The 25,634-nt window shown below is 39.2% G+C and overlaps 1 protein-coding gene and 1 long non-coding RNA gene across 5 annotated transcripts in view; one reads left to right on the top strand and one right to left on the bottom strand.

The window, feature by feature from the left end:
* The first annotated feature begins 847 nt into the window (after positions 1 to 847).
* LOC142819646 (uncharacterized) overlaps positions 848 to 25,634 on the top strand; it is a 32,263-nt gene continuing 7,476 nt past the window's right edge. The window contains exons 1-4 of the long non-coding RNA XR_012897507.1: positions 848 to 1,183; positions 8,224 to 8,290; positions 20,050 to 20,371; positions 21,573 to 21,595. This is a non-coding gene — a long non-coding RNA (uncharacterized LOC142819646). The remainder of the gene's footprint in view (positions 1,184 to 8,223; positions 8,291 to 20,049; positions 20,372 to 21,572; positions 21,596 to 25,634) is intronic.
* Positions 1,735 to 25,634, bottom strand: part of ALCAM (activated leukocyte cell adhesion molecule) — a 179,667-nt gene continuing 155,767 nt past the window's right edge. For 3 of the 4 annotated variants that reach the window (XM_075907998.1, XM_075908005.1, XM_075908021.1), the window contains 9 exons: positions 20,115 to 20,227; positions 17,513 to 17,648; positions 17,288 to 17,422; positions 16,444 to 16,572; positions 15,276 to 15,314; positions 14,871 to 14,988; positions 12,468 to 12,602; positions 7,617 to 7,725; positions 1,735 to 3,921 (listed from right to left, as the gene is read on the bottom strand). In XM_075907998.1, coding sequence (XP_075764113.1) covers positions 7,638 to 7,725; positions 12,468 to 12,602; positions 14,871 to 14,988; positions 15,276 to 15,314; positions 16,444 to 16,572; positions 17,288 to 17,422; positions 17,513 to 17,648; positions 20,115 to 20,227 — 893 coding nt within the window. In that variant the 3' untranslated portion in view covers positions 1,735 to 3,921; positions 7,617 to 7,637. The remainder of the gene's footprint in view (positions 3,922 to 7,616; positions 7,726 to 12,467; positions 12,603 to 14,870; positions 14,989 to 15,275; positions 15,315 to 16,443; positions 16,573 to 17,287; positions 17,423 to 17,512; positions 17,649 to 20,114; positions 20,228 to 25,634) is intronic. The other variant, XM_075908012.1, reaches the window with a different exon arrangement.

Below are 25,634 nucleotides of genomic sequence, written 5' to 3'. Positions count from 1 at the left end.
AGGCATACTAGAACCTCTTTTCCTGGGGTGGCTGAGCTCCTGATGGAAGCCTGTTTGGGACACATGCCTGTGGTTCTTAAATGGGCTGCGATGGCATTTTGGCCCCCCGAGTGGCTCCCCTGTATTTCCCCCCCTGGAGTACCAGCATCTTTTTTCTTACAAAAAAAGCACTGCTAGGAAGCATGCATTGTATTAGAAAGTCAAAACAAATACCCTCAGAGTGAAGTGAATACTCAGCAGTGGGTGCAAACAAGCATTACACCATAGATATACTACATCAGGGGTGGCCAACCCGTTACAAAGAGCCAAAATAGTGGTGGATATAGTGCAAAGAGCAGAGGGAAAGAAGTTGTTGAGCAAAAAAACGCATTTCCCCTGTAAGAGTCGCATGTGGCCCAAGCAGGCTTCCGTTGGTCACTGTCCTAAGCAGCACCCTGACCAGGCAAGGAAAAAAAGTCAGAGCAGGGGAATGCAGAACAGCCACGGGTGCAGGAGTTGAGCTGTGGGTGTGGGAACTGCAATTTTTCCTTTGAAGAGCTGCATGCAGCTTGTGAGCTGTGGGTTGGTCTCCCCTGTACTACATCCTCACAGCTTTAAAAAAAATAGGGGGGGGGGGGTGGCATCATCTAGTAAAATCATCCACTGAATTTTTTGGTAGGTAATTGAGCTGTATTGCTTCCCACCAATACCTAATTTCTGTTTCAATCTTTTATTGGGGCAATTGTTCAGAAGAGCAACTCTGCAACCAGTTAAAGTGAACAACATAGTCCAGTGCCTTAATCACAAGGCTGACCCAGGAGACCTAGGGACATACTGGGGTCAATCACGCAGGATAGGTAGTGCCTCGTTTCCCCATCTTTAAAATGGGATTAATAGTTCCTTTTGCCCTCCCTTCATCTGTAATTATTACTGAATTCAGTAATAGTTAGTTGAAGTGGTTCATCTGCAACTAACTTTTATGGCCCATAATTGCAGTTCAAGGAAAAACCCTGATTGCCTCACCCTGCAAAATGTAACCATAAATAACCCTGTATGGCATCCAAATTGCTCAATGCTGGGTACTCAGTACAGGTTAAAATATTTACTCATGTTCTGCATTGTGATTCTTTAGGTCCTGATCTGCAACAGGTGGACAGATTCCATTATCTAGGTGGTGGAACTCCAGTAATGCAAGATTACATGCGTAAGTATTCACAGGATCAAAGTCTGGGTATGATTTTTTTTTCAGAATATAGAGATGAAGGGATATGATAGAGGTCTGTAAAGATCATGACTGACATGGAGAAAGCTATTTACTTGTTCCCATAACATAACTTTATTTGGTTGCCCTTCATTCTTAACAGGTAGCAGGTTTAAACCAAAAAGTCACATTTCTTCATGCAGCGCAGAGTCAACTTCTGGAACTCCTTGCCAGAGGAAATTGTGAAGATCACGACTTTATCTAGTTCTTTTTTGAGCCTCATTAAATTCATTCAGGATGCTTATTAGCCAGGATGGGTAGGAAGTGTGTCCCCTACTCGATTTTGCAGAGGCTGGGAATGGTGATAGGGGAGGGATCACTTGATTACCTGTTCTGTTCAGTCCTTCTCAAGCATCTGGCATTGGCCACTGGTAGAGGACAAGATATTGGGGCTAGATAGAACATAAGAACAGCCATTCTGGGTCAGACAGAAGGTCTAAGTCCTTTCTCACATTCAGAAGGGTTCCTTTGAACTGAAATGTCAGACAAACAGGTGAATTTATACTTCAGTTTTATTATCATTTAGGCATGGATTGAAACATTCATTTTTTATTTTTTATTTTTTGTGGTGGTGGCTCCTGAAACATACCTGAAGTGAATGTTGAACAGGGGAAAAAAAATCTGTATCCTGGGGCTGAAGAGTTAAACTGGATAAGAGATGTAGCAGAATTAAAAGTGTAGAAATTGAGTGGGTTTTAAAATCTTCCTTGTTTCATCAAGATGGTAAAATTTCCACCCATTCCCTATCAGTCTTGAAGTTTTCTTCTCACAGTATAGAAAATTAGTCAACTTGCTTCATTTATAATCTATTTAAAGCCATTACAATATTTTCTAGTCACTCCCACTGCATTTCACTTGACAGTGGTGTTCACACCAATTTTTTTTAAAAAAGTATATATAAAGTAACTTGTGTGTTCACGTTTTATTTTGGAAAACAGGTGTTAAAAATTTTAGAATTTTTAAACAAAATTCTAAAAAAGAAAAAGAAAAAAATCCATATTTACAGAGATAACAATGGCTTAGCCATGCAAAACAAACAACTTTGGTTTTTTTCCCCCCCTTTTACTTTGGTTTAAATGTTGACCAATAGTTTTTTTCCTTTTGCCAAATAAAACATTAACAAATCAAAGTTTAGAGGCAATTAACAGAATTTCCCCCCTAATATTTTATACAGCATAGAGTTGATAGGACATTTTATGTATTTAATCCATGCCAATGCACTACAGGAAGCTTTTATTAAGACATCAGTACTACCGCCCAGACATTTAACATTTTACAAATTTACAAGTAAGTGTTTTTTCTAAATAATGTAGAGGTGGCAAAATGTTTCCTAATTTCCATTTTTAAAATTTGTTTTTAACCTATCAGTCTATAAAAACTTACTTTTCCCCCCCTGGATTGTAGATTTAAAAATGGAAACCTGATATTCTGCTTGTTTGATATACTTATTTTCCTCACATGATTAGAAGTGTCTATTACATTCTCCCAGAAACTACACTTCTGCTTAAGAGTAAAATCTCAAAAGTTCCATCTCAGTACAGTTTTCTATTGGCCATATATTCCCAAAACTGTTTCCTTTTACATCATCATTCTAAAAATTTCCTCAAGCATAAAACACGTTTATAAAGTTACAAACTTGATGTAACTAAAGATACGTAGACATTTCATTGTTACAATTATATGCACTGTTTGATAAATTATGTACCAGGTAAAAACACTAAAATTATCTCAAGGTGCATTCAATATCTGTAGCGTAGTTAACAAAAACACACAAAAAATATATATATATTCTATTTTTGTGGAAAAATGCAGCTTTGATATGACCACCATTTAAAAAAAAATCTCCAATTCTATTTTTTTAATGAAGAAAAGGTACAGTACTTTAAGGCAGTGAATAACCAAAAGGACTTAAAACCAAAACTACTGTCGGCTGCTCTCTACCACGGGATTGTGAGAACAATCAATAACTTTTTTCCAAGACAGCTAACAATAATACATTTGTGATTCACTCACTCAGAAAAGGCTTATTAGCAACCATCTGTACACAGGTAAACATGAATTTTGTGGTAATTTCTTTGCTAGACTCCCAAGTTTATCTTTGGAAACTGTCTATGCCCTTTTCTAATCAGTTAGCTGTTTGTTTTTAACCTTCAAAAAACATTTAGTGCGCTTTTATCACAGATGTTTCCATCTCTCCCTAGTATGACTTTCAAGGAGGAGTGTGCCCTATCTCGGTAATACAAACTTACACTTTTTTAGTCCCCTGCTCTATAAAAGCAAGGGTTTTACTGGTAACAATTAGAATTAGAAATGTACCTAGAAAGGGTATCCTAAAAACAACTGGGGAAAAAAAATTACACCATACGTCAGATTAACAGCAACTCCCAGAACAAAGCCTTACAGTGTATAAAAATAGCTACGTAAAAAATTTACATAAAGGCAAACAAAAAGGAATCTTCAGTGCAGACATTTACAAAAACAAACAAAACAGAACACAACATGGTGACCTATTATCTTGGCTGATGCCAAAATTAGTTTTTAAACTTGAGATAATTGCATCTAAAATCCTTTGAAAACTTGGTAGAATGATCTGTTTGAATCAATACTTGAACCATGAATAACTGTCACTTCTTTGTATATGTTTTGAATACAATCCATGTTCATGCTTCTATATGTAGTCTCTGAAAATGTGAAAAAAAATCAGTTTTAAACTAGGTAATTGGAAAAATTATCAGAACAAACATTTATTTTGCAGGTAAAAAAAGCTATTAAATGTCACCAGAAAATATAATTCAAAACATAATTTATAAATATCACAAAAAGGTTCATCTGTTGCTGACGAATCCATAATAATTAATCAAACAACAAATTTAATGATGAGAAATTCATGTTTATCTAACACACGTGATTTCAAGGAACCCCAAACAATATCAAACAGTACCCAGGATTAATTTCATTCATCACTGACATGCAGTCATCTCTATAGATACGGCAACTTCTACACTGTCCAGCACCATTACAGAACACATTAGGGCAAGAAGTAACAATTTCTTTTTTCCTATTGAAACTGCAGTGCAAACTTTCAGAAGTCAAATTTCACTATTTTATATAAGAATGGCCAATGGCCCATCTAGCTCACTAACCTGTCTTTGGATAGTGGCCAACATCAGGTACCTCAGAGGGAATGAGCATTGAGTAATTCTATCATCCATTCCTAGCTTCTGTCACTCAGAGCAGTTTCCCAGAAATTTGCAAATTACGCTTAGTGACTAATTTTTTTGGTCGATATTGCTATCGTTTTTACAAGGAAAAGGATAAACTTTCTTCTTGCACAAAATGAATTAATTTGTTCATAATTCATTTCACCAGAGCCCCGCCTCTCCACCTTCTATGCCTCTTTCAAAGAGTAGGCCTGGGAAATTTCTAACACTAAGGATATGTCTATAGCTGCTGTGGGCAGACCTGAGCTAACTCTGGATCCTAGGTGAGACTGTTTGGGGAGGCTGCCTATACTGTTGTCAGCTTGAATTTGATCTGCTCTAGCTTGGGTGTGCCTACCAAAGCTGCAGCCATACCTCTGGACTGCAGCATGTTCAACATTCCCTATGGCTGAGGGAAATAGAACCACCACCCACCCCCGGCCTCTGAAGGCCTTACATCCCTTACGCCTAGAGTCTGAATGTGGTGTTCTAAAGCCTTCATCCATGGTAGAACGATATATAAAATACCATACACTATTTTGGGCTGGCATTCACAGCCCAGCAATCACTTCAACCCCAACAGCCACTAGTCCAGCAAAAATTGAGATGGTGGGACTTACTAAAGGGTGATATACCACCCTGTGACATTGTGAGGAATCCATAGAGGGGCTCTTGTCTTTCCCATTTTACTTTGGGACCAGATATATTCAGTGTGAGAGAGCATCTTTCTTGATACTGTGACCAGGGCGAAGATAGATAGCAGTAATTTTGCAGCTGGGAATTCATGGGAGGGGATAAGTGTTCAAGAAAGTTTTTGAAGTAAAGATGCTTGTCATTCACAGGTAAAGGCAGGAGAGACCAGTAGTTGGAAGCAGAAAGGCGAGGGTTGAGCGCTTGTAGGTTTCTCCCCCTCGCTCAACATCCTGTTGTTGAGGTTCTTTTCCTCCAACAGTGTACTTTAGGACTACAGAATTTCAAGGGGATGTAAAATTCAGAGAGCAAGAGGTACCCCCACCCCAAAAGTTGAAAGCAATCTTCCACCACACTCATTCCTTACTTGAGTAACATACTCTAGCACCGCAACCTTTACAAGGGACTTCTGAAACAATGTTTTAGTAAACTTTATAAATGAGTAGAACATTATTGGCACAATAAATAGGGCCATTCCTGATATACTATGACAACAACAATAGAATTACATATTTGTGGACTACTGCTCACCCTTCTTGGTATGTCTCAGCTGTTTGAATTGTTTGAGTATTGGCTGCAAGAAAAGTTGCTTTGTGGTTTATGCTAAGGTTGGAGTATAAAGTGAAACATTTAGACCCATAATTTTCAAGATCTTAGATTTTTTTTCTCCTTCTATCACTGTCTTACTGAATTACGGTTCCTGGTGTAATTTTACAATCTCTACACCAAATACTCAAAAATGAGCAATGAGTTTGTGGCTCTCTATTTTTGGCTTTCCAACTTGACACTCTAGAGGCTTCTCAGAGGATGGATATGTAGCACTTTCTGAACCTGGGGGCCTTGTGAAGGTCTCAGATTGAACACTCACAAATTTCAAAAAGAGTCATTTAAATAATTTAGAGTAAATTTGACAATTGAATATGAAAGCTTATCTTTTAACTGTTTTCTTCCATAATTCAAACAACATTGGAAACTGGTTTCTATCTCCTTTACCTTTGGCCTTCCACAATATTTGTGCGCTAAATGACAGCACTGTTCTGAAAAAATGGCGTGAGCCTGACCTGTGACGTTAAAAGAGAATAGATGCAGCAGTGGTGGAAGTATCTGGCCACTGGATGGCGCTGTTGGATTTTTGTAGTATTGCTGTATTCATTATGGTTTCCCTGGGTCCTCTTGCAGTTTGTTTTTATAAAGAAAAGGGGAAATACCCACTCTTGCACAGTCATGTCACAATGACTGCCACCAGCATAAAGCTAGTAATAGTATGGGGGTTTGTGGTAACTGCTTAAGAACTGCTTAGCCCTTGAATGCAAGTTGTTTTCAGCCTACCAAAACCTTTAATTTTTACCTATTATAAATATAGCTTCCCTTGAATATTTTTATAAAAATGTTTAGTTTTACTCTGTAAAATTAATGCTTTCTCCTTTGAGTAGATATCTTTTAAATTCCCCTGACTGCATTTCAAATGCATTTGCTAGTAAATTATTTCTAAATGTCAAGATCCTTTTGCATTTCTTTTAATGTGTGTAGGCAAATCCAGAGTTGCCCAGGGCCTAGCTCTCCCTCCTCCTCTGCTACAAGAATACAAGCATTTCCTATTGCCTTTAGTAAGACTACTTAGAATCATAGAATACTAGAACTGGAGGGGACCTTGAGATGCTGTTAAGTCTAGTCCCCTCATGGCAGGATCAAGCATCATCTAGATCAACGCTGACAGAGGCTTATTCAATCTGCTCTTAAATTTCTCCAATGACAGAGATTCCACAACCTCGTTAGGCAATTTATTCCAGTGTTTAACCACCCTGACAGGAAGTTTTTCCTAATGTCCAACCTAAACTTCCCATGTTGCAATTCAAGCCTGTTGCTTCTTGTCCTATCCTCAGAGGTTAAGGAGAACAATTTTTCTCCCTTTTTTTTTGTAACTCCCTTTGAGTGCTTGAAAGCTGTGATATCCTTACTCAGTTTTCTCTTTTCCAGACTAAACAAACCCAGTTCTTTCAGTCTTCCCTCGTAAGTCACGTTTTCTAGACTTTTAAAATCTTTTCTGTTGCTCTTCTGTGGACCATCTCTAATTTGCCCACAACTTTCCTGAAATGTGCCATCCAGAACTGGACACACTACTCCAGTTGAGACCCAATCAGTGCAGAGTAGAGTGGAAGAATGACTTCTCTTCTCCTGCTTACAATACTCCTGTTAATGCATCCCAGAATCATGTTTGCTGTTTTTTTTTTTGTTTTTTTTGGCAACAGTCATTCTGAAAAGGGAGAGCAAGGCTTCATAATTCTCACTAAACCATATCTCAATTGTAAGGTTAACCAAAGATAAATATTGGCTCATATTACTCCAGAAGCATAGGCGCTCTAGCCCTGGAACTAGAGGACCTCCTTTGCTGTACGGGATATATGACACATAGGTAAGCAGTTCTGATTCTATTTGCCAAAGGATGGATACACCTGGTACCATGCTTTTCAGTTCATATTGCTTACCGGGAATGACTGACATTTGTCTTAAGGTTCAGATTTGTGATTGTTTTCTTCTAGCTTTTTATTTTCCTCTGTGTTTCCAAGATCTTTGTTTACATGTTTTGATGCTGTCCTACAAGAAAAAATTATCGGGGTCATATTTGCACATTTAACATTTTATTCATATTAATATACAATGTGTGTCTCTCTCTCTGCAAAGAAGAAAATCCTTAAGTTCAACTACCAGCACACCAACACTAGAAACACTTTCATAAAACTAAGGATACACCAATAAGCATTGCAATATGACTACATATACATATATTAGTAACAGAGAACTTGTACACTTCAAAAGAGCTCAGGATAACGCTGTTTAGTGAGGCTAAGATGATTGTGAAAATTTTTCCATTTCTTTGGCCAATTAGTTCGCTAGGTGTTTTGTTTAGAATCCTATTAAATGTGGCTAAGGGATCTTTATCAACACAGCAATTTTTGTGTGTTCACATAAAATAGCTTTTGGAACTTTTGTGTTGAAGTCAATGAATACTTATTAGATTGAAAACCATTGTAGGTACCACCTAGATTCTATTTGTTTCAGGACACAAAAAGCATTTTTCTTGATCTCTGCTAGTTACAACTGACAATTTTTGGATAGAGAAGAGACTGTGAATGATGTCCGGGGAGAGGAGATGAAAGAGGTATGCCTCATTTAAAATAGCAGGTCAGGTCTGATGGCTTTAATATAAGTACTGAAGATGAATTAGTGAGTTAAGTGCTTCGTTTAGCTTGGCAGAATGACCCCCTAAGCCACTCATTTAATGTTAGAAACCATACCATCAGCCAAGGTGAAAGATTGCTGCAATGGTGTGATTACTTTTTAAAAGCCACAACTTTTTAAAATGTAAACAGACAATGTGTTTGAATGAGACAAAGTAAATCCCTTGTGTCAAAGCAGCTTATCATATACACATTCTCTCTGTGATACTATACTATTTCTAAAGAGCAAACCAATTATTTGTTGTGGCAGATTTATGCATATGAATCACCACTGCTTCATGGGTAAAGGACTGAAAAGAGATTGACTTGCAAAATGCAAGAATGGCACAAGTTAGCAGGACAACATGACATGTCACACATTGGTGCTAGTCAGCATGTACCTGTCTAAAATCAATGGTTTTTGCTAGTAGGGTGTGCCTGTGCAAACAGCCTCAGTGAAAGTATTCTCAAGCTATAAAGGGCTATGGGCCAGGGGAAAAAATAAGACTAAATTTCCCAGGGGCTTGCCTTAATCTCAGACATGACTGAAGTGCTACTACTGGAAATGCCAGTTGCCCAGCATGGGAAGTGGGCAGCAGAACTGATACATCTGCTTAAGCAAGGGACACAGGATGATTGACCCAGGTCTAAATATACGACTGAATGTTTGAAATTGCAGTAAGCGCCTCTCTGTTTTAAGGTAGAATATTACGTTAAGTATTAAAAATAGACTAGTCAGAGGTACTTTAGGCTTTTTACCACGTTCTGCACTGTCTAATGGTACTGCTAGTGTGGCCTCTCTGTGCACAAGCCAACAGGGCCGCTGAAGGAAAGAGGGGAGAAATAAGGGGACAGCTGTACCATGGCCCAATGATTTAGAAGGGGCGCTGGTGCTGTCACTATCACAGTTGTAGCAGTGGCCAGAACTGCAGGGTGTTTAAATTGCCACTGGTCTGGACAGTACAGAGGGGCTGGCTGGGAGAGGCTACCCTGGCCATACCTGTTCTGCCCACAGTCCTGTCCCTTCTAGGAGGTATTGGAGACCCTCCCTCCCCTTTCACACACACTTTTCCCAGAGGCCCAGCACTTCTGTCATCAACACTGGTAGATCTTTGTACTAAGTCTCTGCTTCATTATCACTGATTATGCACACACTGAATAGTTGATTGGTGCGATAAAGCACTACCCATATAACTCTGTCCTCACTGTTTTGGCACATGCCTGTGTATATCTCCCATCGTTTCTGTGTTCTGAGATGCTTTAGGATTCCTTTCTTGATAAGGACAAAAGAACACCTTGTCTAGCTTTTGAGGGGAAGAGTAGTAGTAGACTATTGGAGGGCTCTCAGCACTTGAGTGATTTAGTCTGTGTCCTCCAAATCCAGATCAGAGGTTTTACTTTGACAGGTAGAAATTAAAATGTAAAATCAGGGGTTAATTGCATATCTGTAGACCACTGTCAATTAAATGTTGAGATAATATCACAAAGTAACTTGTTACACCTATTATAAGTTTCAGCGGAGCAGCTGCACTTTCAATCTCTCTGGAGATCTCAAAGCCAGAGAGGACTCATCCACAAAGAGGAAAATGAGAGACAGTGAAAGAAAACAAATGAGAAGAAAAATTAATATTGACAGTGGATGAATGTGATCCTAAAAATGTTTGCAAATCTCTTTAATCCACTGTAAGAGGGCAAAAAAAGCCAAATTTGTTCTCTTTGGATTTTGCTTGTCATCTGAATAACAACTCATAACAGCATGTCTCCTTTCCTAACATAGGATTACAAAAAAGATTGAGGGAAAGGATGGGAGACTGAAAGAATGTAGAGGCTCATAGGAGAAGAATGTGCTGAGTACATTACAAACCATCATGCCTGAGGGTCCTTTCAGTGATGAGACCAGCCTTTCTCAAAAGGGGATTACCAACAGATGCAGAAATGGCCAATGAGCTGAGTTGACAGGGGATGGTAGAAAAACTATTGTTCCTGCCAGGAACACAGCTGTGACAGAGAAAGCAAGGCTGCACTTCTCCCTAACTCAAGAGAAGCCTATTTTTCCATTGAAAATTAAAATTTGAACAATGCAAGAACTGTATTTCAAGCATGACCTACTGGATTTGAGAGAAGGAACCACAGCCTTGAAGTGCACAATTAACATAAAACCCTATGTTATGAATTTGCAGAGCCTAAAGCTGCTTGGATCTCCTGCTACTTAATTGTCGGCGGATTCTGTATCTGGCATTATCATCTACTTCAGTTAAAGCTATACTATTGCTAAAAATCACAGAAGTTGCTGAGTGGTCCAACTGCTGTTAGAATAATTTTGTAAGGGGTCCTGGCCACCTAGGAAGGTTCGGTATCACACACCTCTTCAACCCTTCAGTTTTTTTTAATCTACGACACCTCTATCGAATGGCCAGATTTTCAGAGGGGTTGAGTACCCATCACCCTCATTGAAGTTAAGATATGTCCACATCAATACAATGAAAATAGTACATGCTCAGCCCCTCTGAAACAAGGCCACACAGATACTTACAAATGGCTGTAGAACACTTACATTTAAAGCCTATGTTGTAGCCATGGCAGTCTGTGGAAGCTGGAAAACTTCACTCTCTACCAACAGAAGTTGGTCCAATAAAAGAAATTACCTCACCCACCTCTCTATGACAATGGTGGCAGAGGCTGAAGTCTAATCTCACTTATTTGTTCAATAGGAGGGATTTTAGTAAACATTTTCCACTGATGTGGACAACTGTGCAGCTCTACCCCCAGTAGCCTTAGGGCAGGCAATCCTTATGTAACTGCCAGCATTTTTAACACTGCCCATGTGACCTTGTTAAAACACAAGAGCTTTGTTGCACAGAGTATGAGCAGTGCTGCACCTGGATCTTCTGCATGCTATACCTTAAAAGCTGCGAGACAGCCTGAGTTTAAAAGTGGTTCATTACATAGAGTACAACTATATTGCCCCAAAACCCCAACAGAACAGCCCAGTAGTAGCCAGCCCAAGCCCAAGTCAACTGTCTTAGGCTCACAATTTGGCTTGGGGAACTACATCGAGGAAAAATAAAACCTGTGCCAGTGAGTCTCAGACCCTAGGTCTACTGATTCTTGCCTTATGCTACAGGACTGAAAATAGCAATGTAGGTGTAGATTTTTAAGTCCAGTAGCCAAAAGCAGAATCAGTTGACCCAAGGTCTGAAACTCACTGACGCAGGTTTTATTTTTCCTCCACAGAAGCTGATAGGAAGGGGAAAAATTGCTCCCAGGCATTTTTAATTTAGATGTCACTGTGAAATAAGTAGTATTAGTTAGTTAAAAAAAATCCAATATTATTCTGAACTAAAATAGAGAACACAAACAGCTCACTCCCAATTTGTCTTCCCTGTTTATGTGAACTTCATAGCTATGAAGTGTATGAGCACGGTGTTCTATATAACACAATATGCAATTTTAGGTATTAACTTACCAAACCACCTACAAAATTAGCAGAAATACACTTTTTTTGTTGCTCCTCCAATGACAAACCTCAGTCTGGGAAGAAATTAGCAATTAGCTAAAAATGACTGAAGATGTTGACAATATTGTGGGCATCTGATCACTATAAAAATGGCTGCAGTTTAATTTTCAGCCAAATGTTTCCTTCATTTTAAACCTTCATTTAGAAATTCACTCTAGCCTAACATGACCTGCAATTTGTGCATTCCCAAACACAGATAAATGCAATTAAATCTTTGTCCTGTTTTCATTATTTAGAGTACAAGTTGTCCATCTAGATTTCTGCTTCAGAAGGAAGGGAAACAGAGGAGCTTAATTTTTTTCTAAAACTCTAGGAAACGTTTGAGATGAGATGAAGACAGGAATATTTAGACTTCACCTATCTGAGGGTTCCACTAGCAATTTACTCCAGTCTAATTATTTTGTATTGAACTGGAGCAGAGGATGTGCCAATAATCAGCTTTTAAAATTAAGTGAAGGTGAGCTGATGAATAACTACGGAAGTGACTGTGTGAATACACTCCAAGGCTGTGAGTACAATTCCTCCTATCCTGCATCACAAGACAATAGAAAATTTCTACAAACCACAACATACATTAATGAAAAAAGTAACATTTTTCTTGCCTCAGGAGGGTTTGCAAGTTCTGTGCTGCTGCCTTCTCAGATTTTCCATTGACGTCACTTTGGGGGCAGAGATTAGGAGGTGAGTAACTGTTCGAGGGTGGGTTCAAAAAGTGACTAACTGTTCGAGGGAGTGGCCTGCGTGGAAACGGAGGGTTGTGATTGGACACACGCAGTGTCAATAAGTATTGCAATGGTGCTTTTGAGAGGACAGCATTTGAGATCTCTGGGCTGAGATTGGTGCTGAAATCCTGTGTGTCATACATACATAAAGATGCTCTGCTTGCTTTTTGGAAGTACTGCATGCAGTAAACAAGGAAACTGATGCCCCAGAGAGAGGAGAAGAGGTTAATATAAATGTATATTGAACGGAAAGACTTGCCAGCAATATTTCTAGCAGTTAGATTCACTTAAACTAGTGGCTGTCAGACAGACTGATTGCTGTTTAAATATAACTGTTTAAAAAATTGCTCCCACTGTCTACTCATTACTAATTTAATTTTCTACTTAAATATAAATATGATATTCCCATTTCTCTTCAGCTTTTTGTTTTAAGTTTAATGTCCTGTGATTTCTCTTACTTTTGAAATGGGCAAGTTTGGAAAACAAAATTTTACACTATAAAGCACAGAAACACATCACAGCAAAGGACAAACTACATTCTCAGAATCACACTGTCTCCACTCTTGCAAATGAGTCATCGTCTCATAGTTTGATTTTCCCATTGAAAAATAGAAGAAAAATTCTGGATATTTAGCAGTAACTGAAGGGGGTGGGAAACTAACTTTTTTTAAATTTCCTGCAGCTTTCTAAGTAGCACACGTGTAATATTTCTGTGCTCAGTGTTACGTTTATAAAGCTTCCCTATTCAGGAAATTCCAGCCCCTCCCCCTACCCACCTAGCTCTTGTTGAAGTACTGCATTTAAGGAGAATAGTAATAGAGATGTAGCTGTGTTAGTCTTTAAAGTGCTGCATACTCCTGTCTTTTGTTTCAGCTAGACCAGACTAACAAGATGGTTTATTAGGTGATGAGGTTTCATGGGCCAGACCCACTTCCTCAGATCAAATTGTGGAAGAAAATTTTCTTCCCACGAAAGCTCATCACCTAATAAACCATCTTGTTAGTCTTTAAAGTGCTGCGTACTCCTGTCTTTTGCATTTAAGTAAAATTTAAAGACTGCATGGGAGCACTCTATAATGTCAAGACAGAGATGAGGGACCCTTGAATGAGAAACTGGTCACATGAATACTCAAAATGCATATATTATATTGCTACTACAAACCAATATGAAAAGTTAAAGAGAAATGCAATTAAGCTTGAATACTGAATGTCTGCCTATGCAAATGTACACAGCATACATAACTGCCTCCACTCTCTTAATTGATCTTAGAACTGTGTTTAGGCCAGATCCTCAGCTGCTGTCAATCAATCAGACAGCACCAGTGAATCAGAGTGCAAACTCTTACTACCCCTCATGCATTTTCAAACCTGACAGGGCTCTAGTCTGTATAATACATGGAGCAGAACCAGACTGTACCAACCAAACTGCATATGGTTAGGGGAGCTGATCGCCATGAGGGTGAAGAGGAAAATATTTTGAAGGCTTCTTTCAGGGATTGCTCTATTTGTTTCCTGTAGTCTGAAACTGCTTTTCTGTACTAATGAAACTAATTGAAAATGAGCAGCACTAATAGGCACAATGTATACTCTGCCAGGGCTGACTAAACACCTAGATCCAGAAGGTAATGTCTAGTTTTCAAGCAATACAATTTTCCTCATTAGCACCTGTTAATCAAAGGATCTCAAACACTTTATGTACAATTTAATCGAGCTTTACATACACCTGTGATGTTGGCATCTGTTTATCTGAATTTTACAGACAGATAATTAGAGCATGTATGAGCTTGCCAAATTCTCTAACACCAGGGTAACTCACCTGACATCCATGAGGTTGTGACAGCCCATCATTTGACTCCAAAACCAAAATATCATGTCTCATTCAAGTCAAATAATTTAAATGGAATTATAAATCTGGCACAAGGTGACCTGATGAAGGCCACAGCGCTGAATCAGGGGCCGATTTAAGGAATTCTACCTCCCTGACCTGTGCCCTGACCCTTTGATGATACACGGCCTCCCTATTAAGAGGTCCATATTCATTACAGATGCAAGGTAAGATTTACAGAAAGGGATCACTACTTTCCCCTGGATTTTCAGAATGGTGTAGGGCAGCAGTTCCCAACAGCCAGCAGCAGCTTTGGGGGCCAGAGCTGGGGTACACCCTGGTCCCCTGAGCTGCCGCCACCATGCCTGCAGTATAAACAAGGTTGGGAACCACTGGCGTAGGAAGCTAAACAAGTACATACACATTATTTTTAAAGCAAGCTTCTCTGTAAAGTCTTACTTGGATCTCTTCATATATACCCAGTAGATGATACCAGCAACCAGAGCTACTAGCAGTAGACCAACGACAATTCCTACTATTAGCTTTGCCTGGTCGTTAACCTTTTCTCTATTGTCACCTAAAACAAAGGAGAAAATTTCATGAGATGTTTAACAAACAGCATTAAAGATGTTCTATACAAATAATCCCACAGCAGTAAGTCAAAACTCTGAGAGGACTGTAATATACAAATTTTAAATTGCTAATAAGTAAAGTTTTACCAGAATCATTCTTATTGCCTCAGAATCTGCAATTTCAGCTGAACTCCACTGGCAGAGAAGACTATGGAAATTATAAATCTTAAGTGTCATTAAATCAGTAAAGTGGACAGAATTAAGGAAGTGGGTTGTGCAGCACTATACGTACCATTCCTTTCATCTGGTTCATCATATTCTGGGATACTTACTGAAATGAAATGAAAAAAAATATGAAAGTTAAAAAACAAACTTGGTACCCGAAAGTCACCTTCACCCTTACAATATGCTGCACTATTTAACGATATAATGATCTATTTTACAGCTAGGCCCAAAATACTCACACTTAATGCGGTATCAGCCACATAACAAAATAATTAATCTTATTTTCTTAGGCAGCAATCCTTACTTTATATCCATAATGCATCATATGAAAGTGCTTTATTCCAAAAAATGACAAGTTTAATCTTATGAATACTTCTGACTAAGCATTTATGCGTTAGCATTGACAGGGTAACATTTTAACACTTTTTCATTACTGTAGGCAGTCGATTAAATCCTTGCACCTATGGATGGATTCTGTTCTGAAATCACATCAAAACTTAATAATAAACCACAGAACTGGAGGCTAAGAAAAGATCTCAGTTCTAAAGAAGTTATTTGATAATGTGTGTATGAACGAGGCCAGGTCCACACTGGAGGAGAAAATCGATGTGAGATATGCAACTACAGCTATGTGAATTGCATAGCTGGAGTTGACATACTTTGCATGAAATTTCTGGGTCAGCCTCATAGCAGGAGACTATGGGAAAAACGCTCCCATCAACTTCCCTTATTCCTTGTGACATCAAGGCATACCAGCGCTGATGGGGGCACACACTGCATTAGATTTTGCCGGTCTTTAATAAACCTGCTAAATTGAACCCTGGGAAATGGATTGCCAGAGAGTTGATCCTATGGTAAGTGGAGACGTGGCCCAAGAAGGATAGCAGGCACTTACTCTGGAAGACTGAAGTACAGATCAAGTGCCATCACAAACCACGACAGTGCAAATTTCCATGCATTTTCCCTTGCTAACATGCCATAACCCTAACCTGCAGGATTCATGTGTGTGTTTTTGGAGAGGTGGGGTTCACTTAGCTCCTTTCTTTCAGCAGAAAACCCATATTTAGCTCTGTGGTGATTTTTGTGATATGCATATTGGTCCACTCTGAACTGTACTGAGACAATGCAACTCACTTTACATAGGCCACCGAACAGCCAACCACTCGTAACAAATTTGTCTCCACCAAATTAGGCTCTCATTCATGTTTTAAATGCTTCTAATTGAAGATACTCACTGGCAGATACATTCATTGAGGTGACCGTTCTTTCCAGTTGGTTTTCAGCAGTACAAGTTAACGTAACATTCTCTTCAGGAGAAATTACAATTTTACTGGAGAATCGTCCATTAACATATTTGGACTCCTCTGTCTGGAAAAAAGAGAAAAAAATCATAAGAAAAATGTAAAAGGCCACGTGCTAGAATTGTTCATTGTTTCTAGCAGTAAATGCCTTTTAAAAATACATTGTTAGAGGTTGGAAAAATGGAAACCATTTAACATAATATAAAAATTGTTAATAAGCTTGTAATTCAAAGAATTGATTTTAATGCTTTACTCATTTAAACATGAAAACCCCCCCACTTCTCATTTGTACTTGGGCCACTTTAAACACCCCCTCCTTCCCTTTTTAGTGTCTGCACTCTTCAGATACTTATCTCCTGCCAAGCATCATTTGACAGAGTTACACCTATTTGTTATTTTAATTTGGCCTAAAACATCCCAGTCTCTCAAAAATTCACTGCCATTTATCATCTCCCTTCTGCTAAGAATGTCCAGAATTAATCCATTATTTACATTGCTCTAAGACATGAACCCCAAATCCTGAAGCTGCAAGCTAAGGGCCCTTATTTATACCCAGTGCAATTTCTTTGACTTCAGTAGGATTGTGAAGGCACAACTGAGCATAATAGTTCCCTGTATGAAATTAGTGCCATCTGTTGCTGATGCTCTGTGATCTAGACTATGCAGAAGACTATCACTTCGCTTCTTACACACATACTGGATTTTTTTTGCTCAATCTCAGTCAGGTTTTCCAGACCTCAAATACCACTACTTGTGCATAAATTAATGAGAAAGATACTTGCTTTATTTATGATGCTTCCACTACCAGTAATTGTCCATTGCACAGCTGGTTTAGGGAAACCTTCCACATGACAGACTATTGTTTTAGATTTATTTGATTCTGTCTTCTTTGTCATTTTGATCTGAGGTTTTCCTAAAATAGTAATATATTTAAACATTATGGTAAAATAATTGTGAACAGTACAACTTGGTATCGCTTTGAGAAGACTAACTGCTCCATTACCTTCTACAATAAGTTTAAGTGTTTTCCTTTTCTTTAACCCTTCAACTTCCAGTAGATTAGTTTCACAAATGTAGTTTCCAGCATCCTGGTACTTTAGACTTGAAAACGATGGACTTGTTGGCATTCGGGTATTGTCCTAATAAAGCAAGAAGTTAGTCCACATAATTTCCAATTTAGGCCCAATAGAAAACAAGAATACGCTTAAAGTTAAATGTGTAAATAATCTAATCAGCCTCTGAATTACAAAAATGCATGCAATTGATTTCAACAGAACTACTCACATGCTTTGTGGGGTCAGAGCCTTAATCATAAAATATAAGGCTAAAAGGGTCCTTGAGAGATCATCTAGTCCCAGGGGGTTCTCAGATTGGAGGTCAAGACTCCTCAGGGAGCCACAAGGTCAATATTAAATGGGGGAAGGAGGGTTGCAAGTTGTCAGCCTCCACCCTCAAATCATGCTTTGCATCCAGCATTTATAATGGTATTATAAATTCAAAACACTTTTAAATACTTAAGGGGTGGTTGAACTGAGAGGGTCACCAATATGATATGTAAAAGGGATCACCAATACAAAAGTTTGGGAACCACTGAGCTAATCCATCCTTTTCCCCAAGACAAGTAAATATAGACCACACTTTCCTTAAATCTCCAAGGACAGAGATTCTAACCCTCCTCCTTTGGAAAATTATTCCAGTACTTAACTATACTTAATAGTTACATTTTCCCCCTCTTATCTATTCTAAATTCCCTTTGCTGCAGATGAAGCTGATTCTTTCTTATCCTGTCGTCGGTGGACATAAGAACAATCATTCACTGTCTTCTTTACAATAGCCCTTAACATACACTTATCAGATCCTGCCTCATCATTTTCCTCAAGACTCATATGTCAGTTTTTCTAAACATTTTATTATTTTTGTTGCAGTCCACTCTCCAATTCATCCACATCTTTCCTGAACCATGGTGCCCAAAACTGGATACCATACTCTAGCCAAGCTGAACAGAGAGGGACAAGAACGTCCCCTGTATTAAATTACTTGCCTTTTTACCAGACTATTACTTGCCTTTTTCACAATTGCATCATATTATTGGCTCATATTCAATTTGCGATCTACTGTAACCTCCAGATCCTTTTCTTCAGTACAGGTTGGACCTTCCTGGTCCAGCATCTTTGGAACCGGACTGGTCCCGAACAAGAGAATTTGCCACAAGCCCTTAACCCCATGCCCCCAGCAAGGACCTGCTTCGCCCTCCCTCCCAAACTGGCTGGGGGCTGCTTGCTCAGCTGCTACCAGCTTCAGCACTGACTCCGGCTTCTGCCGCTCCTAAGGGCTTCTGTGGGGGCTTCTGTGGGGGCTCTGGCCCTGTGTTTCTGAAGGCTGCCAAGAGACTCCGGCCCCAGGCCCATGTTCCCAGGGGCTGATGCGGGGCTTTGGCCCTGTGCTGACATTGGCTGCCATGGGACTCTGTCCCCAGCCCTGTGCTACTGCGGGATGCCTTAGGGCTCCAGCCCAACCCCGCGTTCCCAGAGGCTGCTGCAGGGCTCCGGACACAGCCCCATGCTCAAAGGGGCTGCTGTGGGGATCTGGCCCTGTGCTCCTGAGGATTGTCAGGGGACTACAGCCCCAGCTCCAGAATGGTGGCAGGAGGGCCTGTGGCCAGGAACCCAACTTCCAGGGCTCTCTAGTCCAAGAACATCCTTGGTCTTGATGAACCATGGACATTGCTGGACCAGAGTCCCAGTTTAGAGAGGTTCAACTTGTATTACCAGCTAGTTGTTCCCTGTTTTGTATCAGTGTCTTTGCTTTTTCCTTCCTTCCTACTATTTTGCATCTTACAACTAAAACCCGATATTTGTTTGACAATGTATTTAGCAACAGCTATGCTAAGCAGGACAATTTTTTTCTCAACTTCTAAAAAGTGCTATAAGAAGAGGTCTGCAAGCTTCAGTGATCTACTTATATATGGCCAGTGTGCCTGCAAGCTTACCTATGCCACCCCCCACCATAAAAGTTCTCAGCTTTGAAGGAGAGGATCAGATGATGGTTTGGTACCTAAAATCTATTCTGCCCTAGGCTGTCAGTTTGGGTAGTAGTGTTGATAAATAGACACTTTCTAACACAAGTCACTGACCAGATACTTACTAATGCCCTGAGATATCTAGTCACCTCCCTTCATCACCTAACATATCGTGTCCTTTTAGTATGTTTATGGGAAACACAACAAAACCATAATAGCCTAAATCTTTAGAATTGTTTAGTATATACCCGGAGACCTCAATATTTTCAATGACGAAGTGAAAATTAGTCCCATTTAAAATGCTGCACAGTTTGTTGGAAAAATCAGGTGCTTTTAAAGTGTCAAGTAGCACACTCAAAAATGGAGGCATCCAAAAATCACTAGTCAACATTGAAAATGTAAGCAAATTGGTCCAAAAGGCTATAATATTAAATATCCAGGTTGATCTTTTAGCTGCTGATTGCTTATAAATGATCAATGTTAAAAAGATTCATTAAAACCCCTTCTGTTTCTTTCCCCAGCCCCGTGGGAACTCTTAATAGGTAACCCAATAAAAGAAGCAATAGTTGTTAAAACTCGTACTCACCTTCATCCAAAACACCGTTGCATTTCTACTGGAAGAGATGGTGCATGATACCGGGAGAGCTTCTCCAATCTGCTTAGTCACTTCTCCACTAGGAGTAAGTGACAAATCCAAATCTACGATAAAAAACAATACTGTTAAAAGAAATACCAGAAGGGGGGACCATTCCGAGAGTTTACAGAAAAAGGAAAAACAGCGGACTAATTTCACTTCTAACACTTAGGAAAAAAAAATGTACATCAGTTCTTCTGGTGAGTCAGGTAAGAAAAAGAATGACCCTGAAAAACCACAATGCAGGCTATCTGCATAATTACTATAATTATAGTCTAACAAAGTGAAACATACACAGAAGAGCTAATAAGCATATTTTGGCCTATCTTGAGCAGCTGGAAAAGTGATCCAGGAGAAACTGGAGATGTTGTCCAGGGAGGGAACAGAGATTTTAGCAAAGGGAATACTGGAGTAGAGCGATGAGAATTTTTTTTGGAGTGCGGTGGAAATCTGATTAGAGGACTTGTCTTCAGGTATAGAAGAGAATTTTACAAGATGCTTGTAGGAATACAGGACAGAGGATGACAAGGGATAGAATTCCTGAAATTGGTAGAAAGGGCTGACATTCTCTTAAGTGTGTGGAAGAGCTTCCTCAGTTTGGGGAGGCCGGGTGAAGGAGCTTGGCAACTGGGTGGGAAGATGGGTTAGGACCTGTGTCACAGAAGTGGGGAGGTAGTCTGTCCTGTTTGTTGATTACTTTTGTCAAGATTTCTTCCAACTTTTAAAACACTACATTCATCAACCACTATTTAGCTTTCCAATGCATTATTTGCCTTACAGGATTGCGAGCTATAGGGCCTCAGACATTTCATAGGCCACCCCAGATATGGATTTTTTCTCCCCCATACAGAATCCTGTCTTGAGAGAATAGGAAAGTTGCCCAGTTAAATATATGATTTAATTCCCATCCCTTATCCCATCTCTTTTCAGTGAGGCCACCACCCTTCTTATACAGTGCTGAGTCAGTCAAAGTTAGGAAAAATGCCTAATCTAACCAAAAAGCCTTGTCATCCTAAATATGGCATGTAAGGAAATGACCAGTGGCTTGTGAAGCTCTGCATCATCATCCTACCTTCTTAACAAGAACTGGGAGGGGGGGGGGGGAGAGAGAGCATCAGGTTAGACAGAAGAGGAAAAGAAGGGATTTTAAAATATTTGTTTTTCTTGTACTTAACTCTCACTTTGTTCCTTCTATGATAGAAGGGTCACAAGGTGAGGAATATTTTTGCCCAGTTTTGTGGTGCTATATAATTCTGCTAATGAAAATGGAGGTATCAAATGTACTGGATTTTGTTGTGGTGGTGGTGATTGTTAGTTGCTTGAATGTGGCAGTGGTATGTTAAAGCCTTTAACTGAGTTCTAAGTAAATTGTTACTTACTTTTTCTTTATCCATTTCCCTATCGTTACAGATAATCAAGAAACCTTAGTAAAGGTAAGAGATGCCCTCCTATATTATCTGCTTCGTCTTTTGCCTTCCTGATTTTAAATCCAGATATCACAGAAACAATCATCTTAGAAATGGATGATGAGGGAGATAGAAATTCTCTATCTGTATATTCTCAAGTACTGAAGAGCTTAGGACTGTGCTTCATTGATCCCAACAACAAACAAATTCACTCAACAGAAGAGTGAACTTTTGTGCTGTGCTCATTCACCAATTTCACTAGGAATATTATAATTAAAGGAAGCAGATATCAAAGAGAGGGCAGGGCCCATCTTGCAATAATAATGAATCTTGTCAAATGTTAGTGATAGCAGCGTTATTACTAATATAGGCTTACTTTCTACAATCAGTGGTTACATTAATTCTCTCTCTATTGGTTCACTTGCTACTTCACACAGCAGATACGTGCACAAAGAGAGAAACCCCTGCCTGACCCATATCATTTGGTTTCCCTCTACCAGACAGCATGTCACTCAAACAAAAAATTCATAATTCAGTAAGAAATTTCAGGAGTTCATCTCTTCTCTCCATAATGATTCAGACAAAGAACATTTTGTATAGATAGCAGCCTCTCTTGGACGAGGGAGGATTAGTTCTCACCGAACGTTTTTCCCTCCTTTTCACTGAGCTATGCTAATGTAGGGTAAAGAGGTTATGGAATGTTTGCCCTCAGGGTGATTCTTCTTCAATGTCTACTCAAACGTTTATTTCTTTGAAGCAGGACATAAAATCCTGGCACAGGAAGCAAGAGCTTGTTAAATTCTTGGCCTTCATCTCAGGCACTCTGACCAGAGCAATCTCTGAACGCTGACCTCCTCCTGGGTAACATTCTAGGTGCATAACCAAAATTAAGGAGTTTTAATGTTAGTATTCAGCTCTATGTGGATCTCACAATGTACTTGTCACGTTGTGTGTGTGTGTGTGTGTGTGTGTGTGTGTGTGGTTTTGCATGGAGAATCAGGATTTCTTGCTACAATGTGGTAATGAATACTTTAGCATCAACTTCTTCTTGGTACTAATACAGTCAAACTGCTAGGTAAAAAAGCCTATTGGCATCCACTATTATGAATAAAATATAGATATCTTTAAAAAAAACCCAACCTATTGCGTATATATAGAGCCATAGATGGAAATAAAATATTTTCTATTATTTGTTCCTTATGAAAAAGATCAAGAAAAGTCTTAAGATTGTAAAGTCAAAAGTCCTGCCTAGAGCAGGGGGCTGGACTTGATGACCTTCTGAGGTCTCTTCCAGTTCTATGGTTCTATGAAAAGTGAAGAAATAAATCTCTAACCTCAGCAGAAAGACTACATAAGTGTACCATCACTGAAAGGAATGAACACCTAACAGGGGAAACAGAAATGTCAAACAAAAAAACCAAGGATAATTAAACGGAAGGGTGAAGAATTTGAGCCAAATACGCATTCTTTTAAAAATAAACATAGCCTCCCTCAGGGAAGCTGACAGCCGCACTGGGCCCCTGGGCAAGGTGTGTGTGTGTCTGAGTTGGGGGGGGAGAGGAGGAGAGAACTCAGTTGAGTGGGGCAGGGCTGGGGAAGCCAATCCCCAGACTGTGGCTGCTTCCCTGAGCCCTCAGAGCCACCCAGAGCATGCCACGCAGTGCTCCAGTGGTGATTTAAAAGACCTGGGACTCCAGCTGCTGAGTGTCCTGGGCCCTTTTGAATCCCAGGCTGTAGGGCAGTTGCCCCCTTTACAACCCTCTTTCCTCCACCCCTATTCAGTGGGCCTGGCCTCACCTCATAAGCCTGCAGAATGAGGCAAACCATGGTAGGATAAAAAGTGAGATAGAAGTCAGGAGGGCAAAGATGTACACTGAAGATTAAATAGGTAATGACATGAAAATGTACAAGAGATTATTTAATTATCTCAGAAGCTGAAAGCACTGATAGTCAGGAGCTTTGCTGAAGTACCAGGGTAAAGCAAGCAATTATAAGGCATGAAGCAGTGGAAGAGAAGCTACATGAGCTCTCACCACAGTATAGGTTGTGGAGATCTGCAAGTCATCAGAGTGAGGCAATGTTTGGGACTAGGCTACCAAAGGAGCAGGTATAGGAACAAAATTATTAAATTAAAAACTGAAAAGACACCATTGACCAGGACCTTATGCTATACATCCAAGATTTCTGCTGACAATGATATGCACTCATTAAAATCAGCTATATATATATTGACACACAAAGTCAGTAAATGGCCTTATCTTTAAAGATGATGCTAGGGGGATTCCAGGAGAGAGACAAGCAAGCCTTACTAAGTATCAGGAATATGGAAATGAATCTGAACAACAGGATTATTCACACCAAGATAAACATTTAATGACTACAATAAACCAAAATCCGCATAGCGTCTCCCATCCACTAGCATTCTTTCAGGATGTAAACAAAATAGCAGATAAAGGAATTTTAAAAAAAAGCCATTGGAAAAAAAAATCTTAATTGAGGAAATTAAGTGTTCACAAAATGAGAAATAATGTCACGGATCAGGAATTTACTAAGAGTCACATAGCAAATGGGTAGTTTTCACCATGGTAAAAGGCTGACAATGGGTTATACCAACACCAGGGCTGTATGATGTATATTTCAAAATCTGGAAAAGGGTATGAATGTGACAATCTGCTGGTGACATGAAGTTTACAGGTTAGCCAATACTTGAACATCAAAGGGAACTTGCAAAGCTCAGCAAATGGGCAACATAATGGTAGATGCTGAATGTCTTTTTAAATGTAAAATAATGTTCATTAGCAGAGTAGTATGAATTACTCATACCGATAAGTGAGTTCTAAATTAACTATAATCCCTTAGGAAAATTTCCTAGGCATCCCTGTAGGAAATTCAATGAAAATCTCTGCCCACTATGCATCAGCAGTAAAAAGAAAAAAGGCAAAAATATTAAGATACATAAATAACAGGATGGAGAATAATAATTAAATTGTTGTGATGCCATTATAATAAATTGATATTAGACCATCTCCTGGAATGGTGTGTTCAATTCTGGTTACTCTATCTGAAAGAAGATAAGAGCAGAAATAGAAATAGAAATAGAAATAGAAATAGAAATAGAAATAGAGTGTGTGTGTGTGTGTGTGTGTGTGTGTGTGTGTGTGTGTGTGAGTGAGAGAGAGAGAGAATGGGTGTGAGAGAGAGAGAGAGAGAGAGAGAGAGAAATATGTGACAGTTTAGAGAAGAGTCATAAGAGTGGGAGTGGAATGGTAGACGAAAGGCAAAATTATCAGTGGTGCAAAGAATGTAAACTGGGTACTCCTCTTTATCAAGTAGATAGTAAATGCAATTGAAAAGCAATATAATAATTTAAAACAAATACTTAGTTTTTTTTTAAATACCTGTAGAACTTATTGCCACAAAGAATTAAGGTCAAGAGTTTAGAGGAGTAAAAAATGATTACACATTTTATATGGATAACAAGAAAAATCCACAAGGATACATTAAGGGAAATAAACCCTCCTACGCTTTAGGTAGTAAGCCAAACACTAAATGATTTCTTTACTGATAATGAAAATTTCTCCTTATAGTTAATCCATTGTTGTCCACCTACAAGATTCTCAGACAGTGCCTTCATACAATAATTTGTGTATTAAAATACTAAGTATTCACTCATTGCAACTTGTCAAGAATACAATGTTTGTGTCAGCACAGTATGCAAGTGTGTTTCAATCCTCTGCATTACAGTAGTGTTAAATGGTGTCAAGTTAATAAAAATGCACTTAGAAAAAAAGACAAAGGATCAAATACTGTTTGCAATTATTCCATGCTCAGTTTTCTCTCTCTCTCTGATCGTGGATAATGGGAGCCCCATTCATTCTTTCAGTCTAAATGACAAAGAGTCACTGTAAAACGCAAGGGCCTTGCAAATATCCAAGGCACAGGGCCAACATTCCCCAATGGATGCATGAAGTTTGGGGCAAAAGACCGCCAGGAAAATATCCTGGCCCATATGGAAAGCAGAGACCACATCAAGCAGAAAAGCAGGGTGGGGACGCAATTGCACCTT

This window comes from Pelodiscus sinensis, chromosome 1 (genome assembly GCF_049634645.1).
Source record: "Pelodiscus sinensis isolate JC-2024 chromosome 1, ASM4963464v1, whole genome shotgun sequence".
NCBI lineage: Eukaryota > Metazoa > Chordata > Testudines > Trionychidae > Pelodiscus > Pelodiscus sinensis.
The sequence above is the reverse complement of the archived record's forward strand: the minus strand, read 5'-3'. Positions and strand labels throughout refer to the sequence as shown.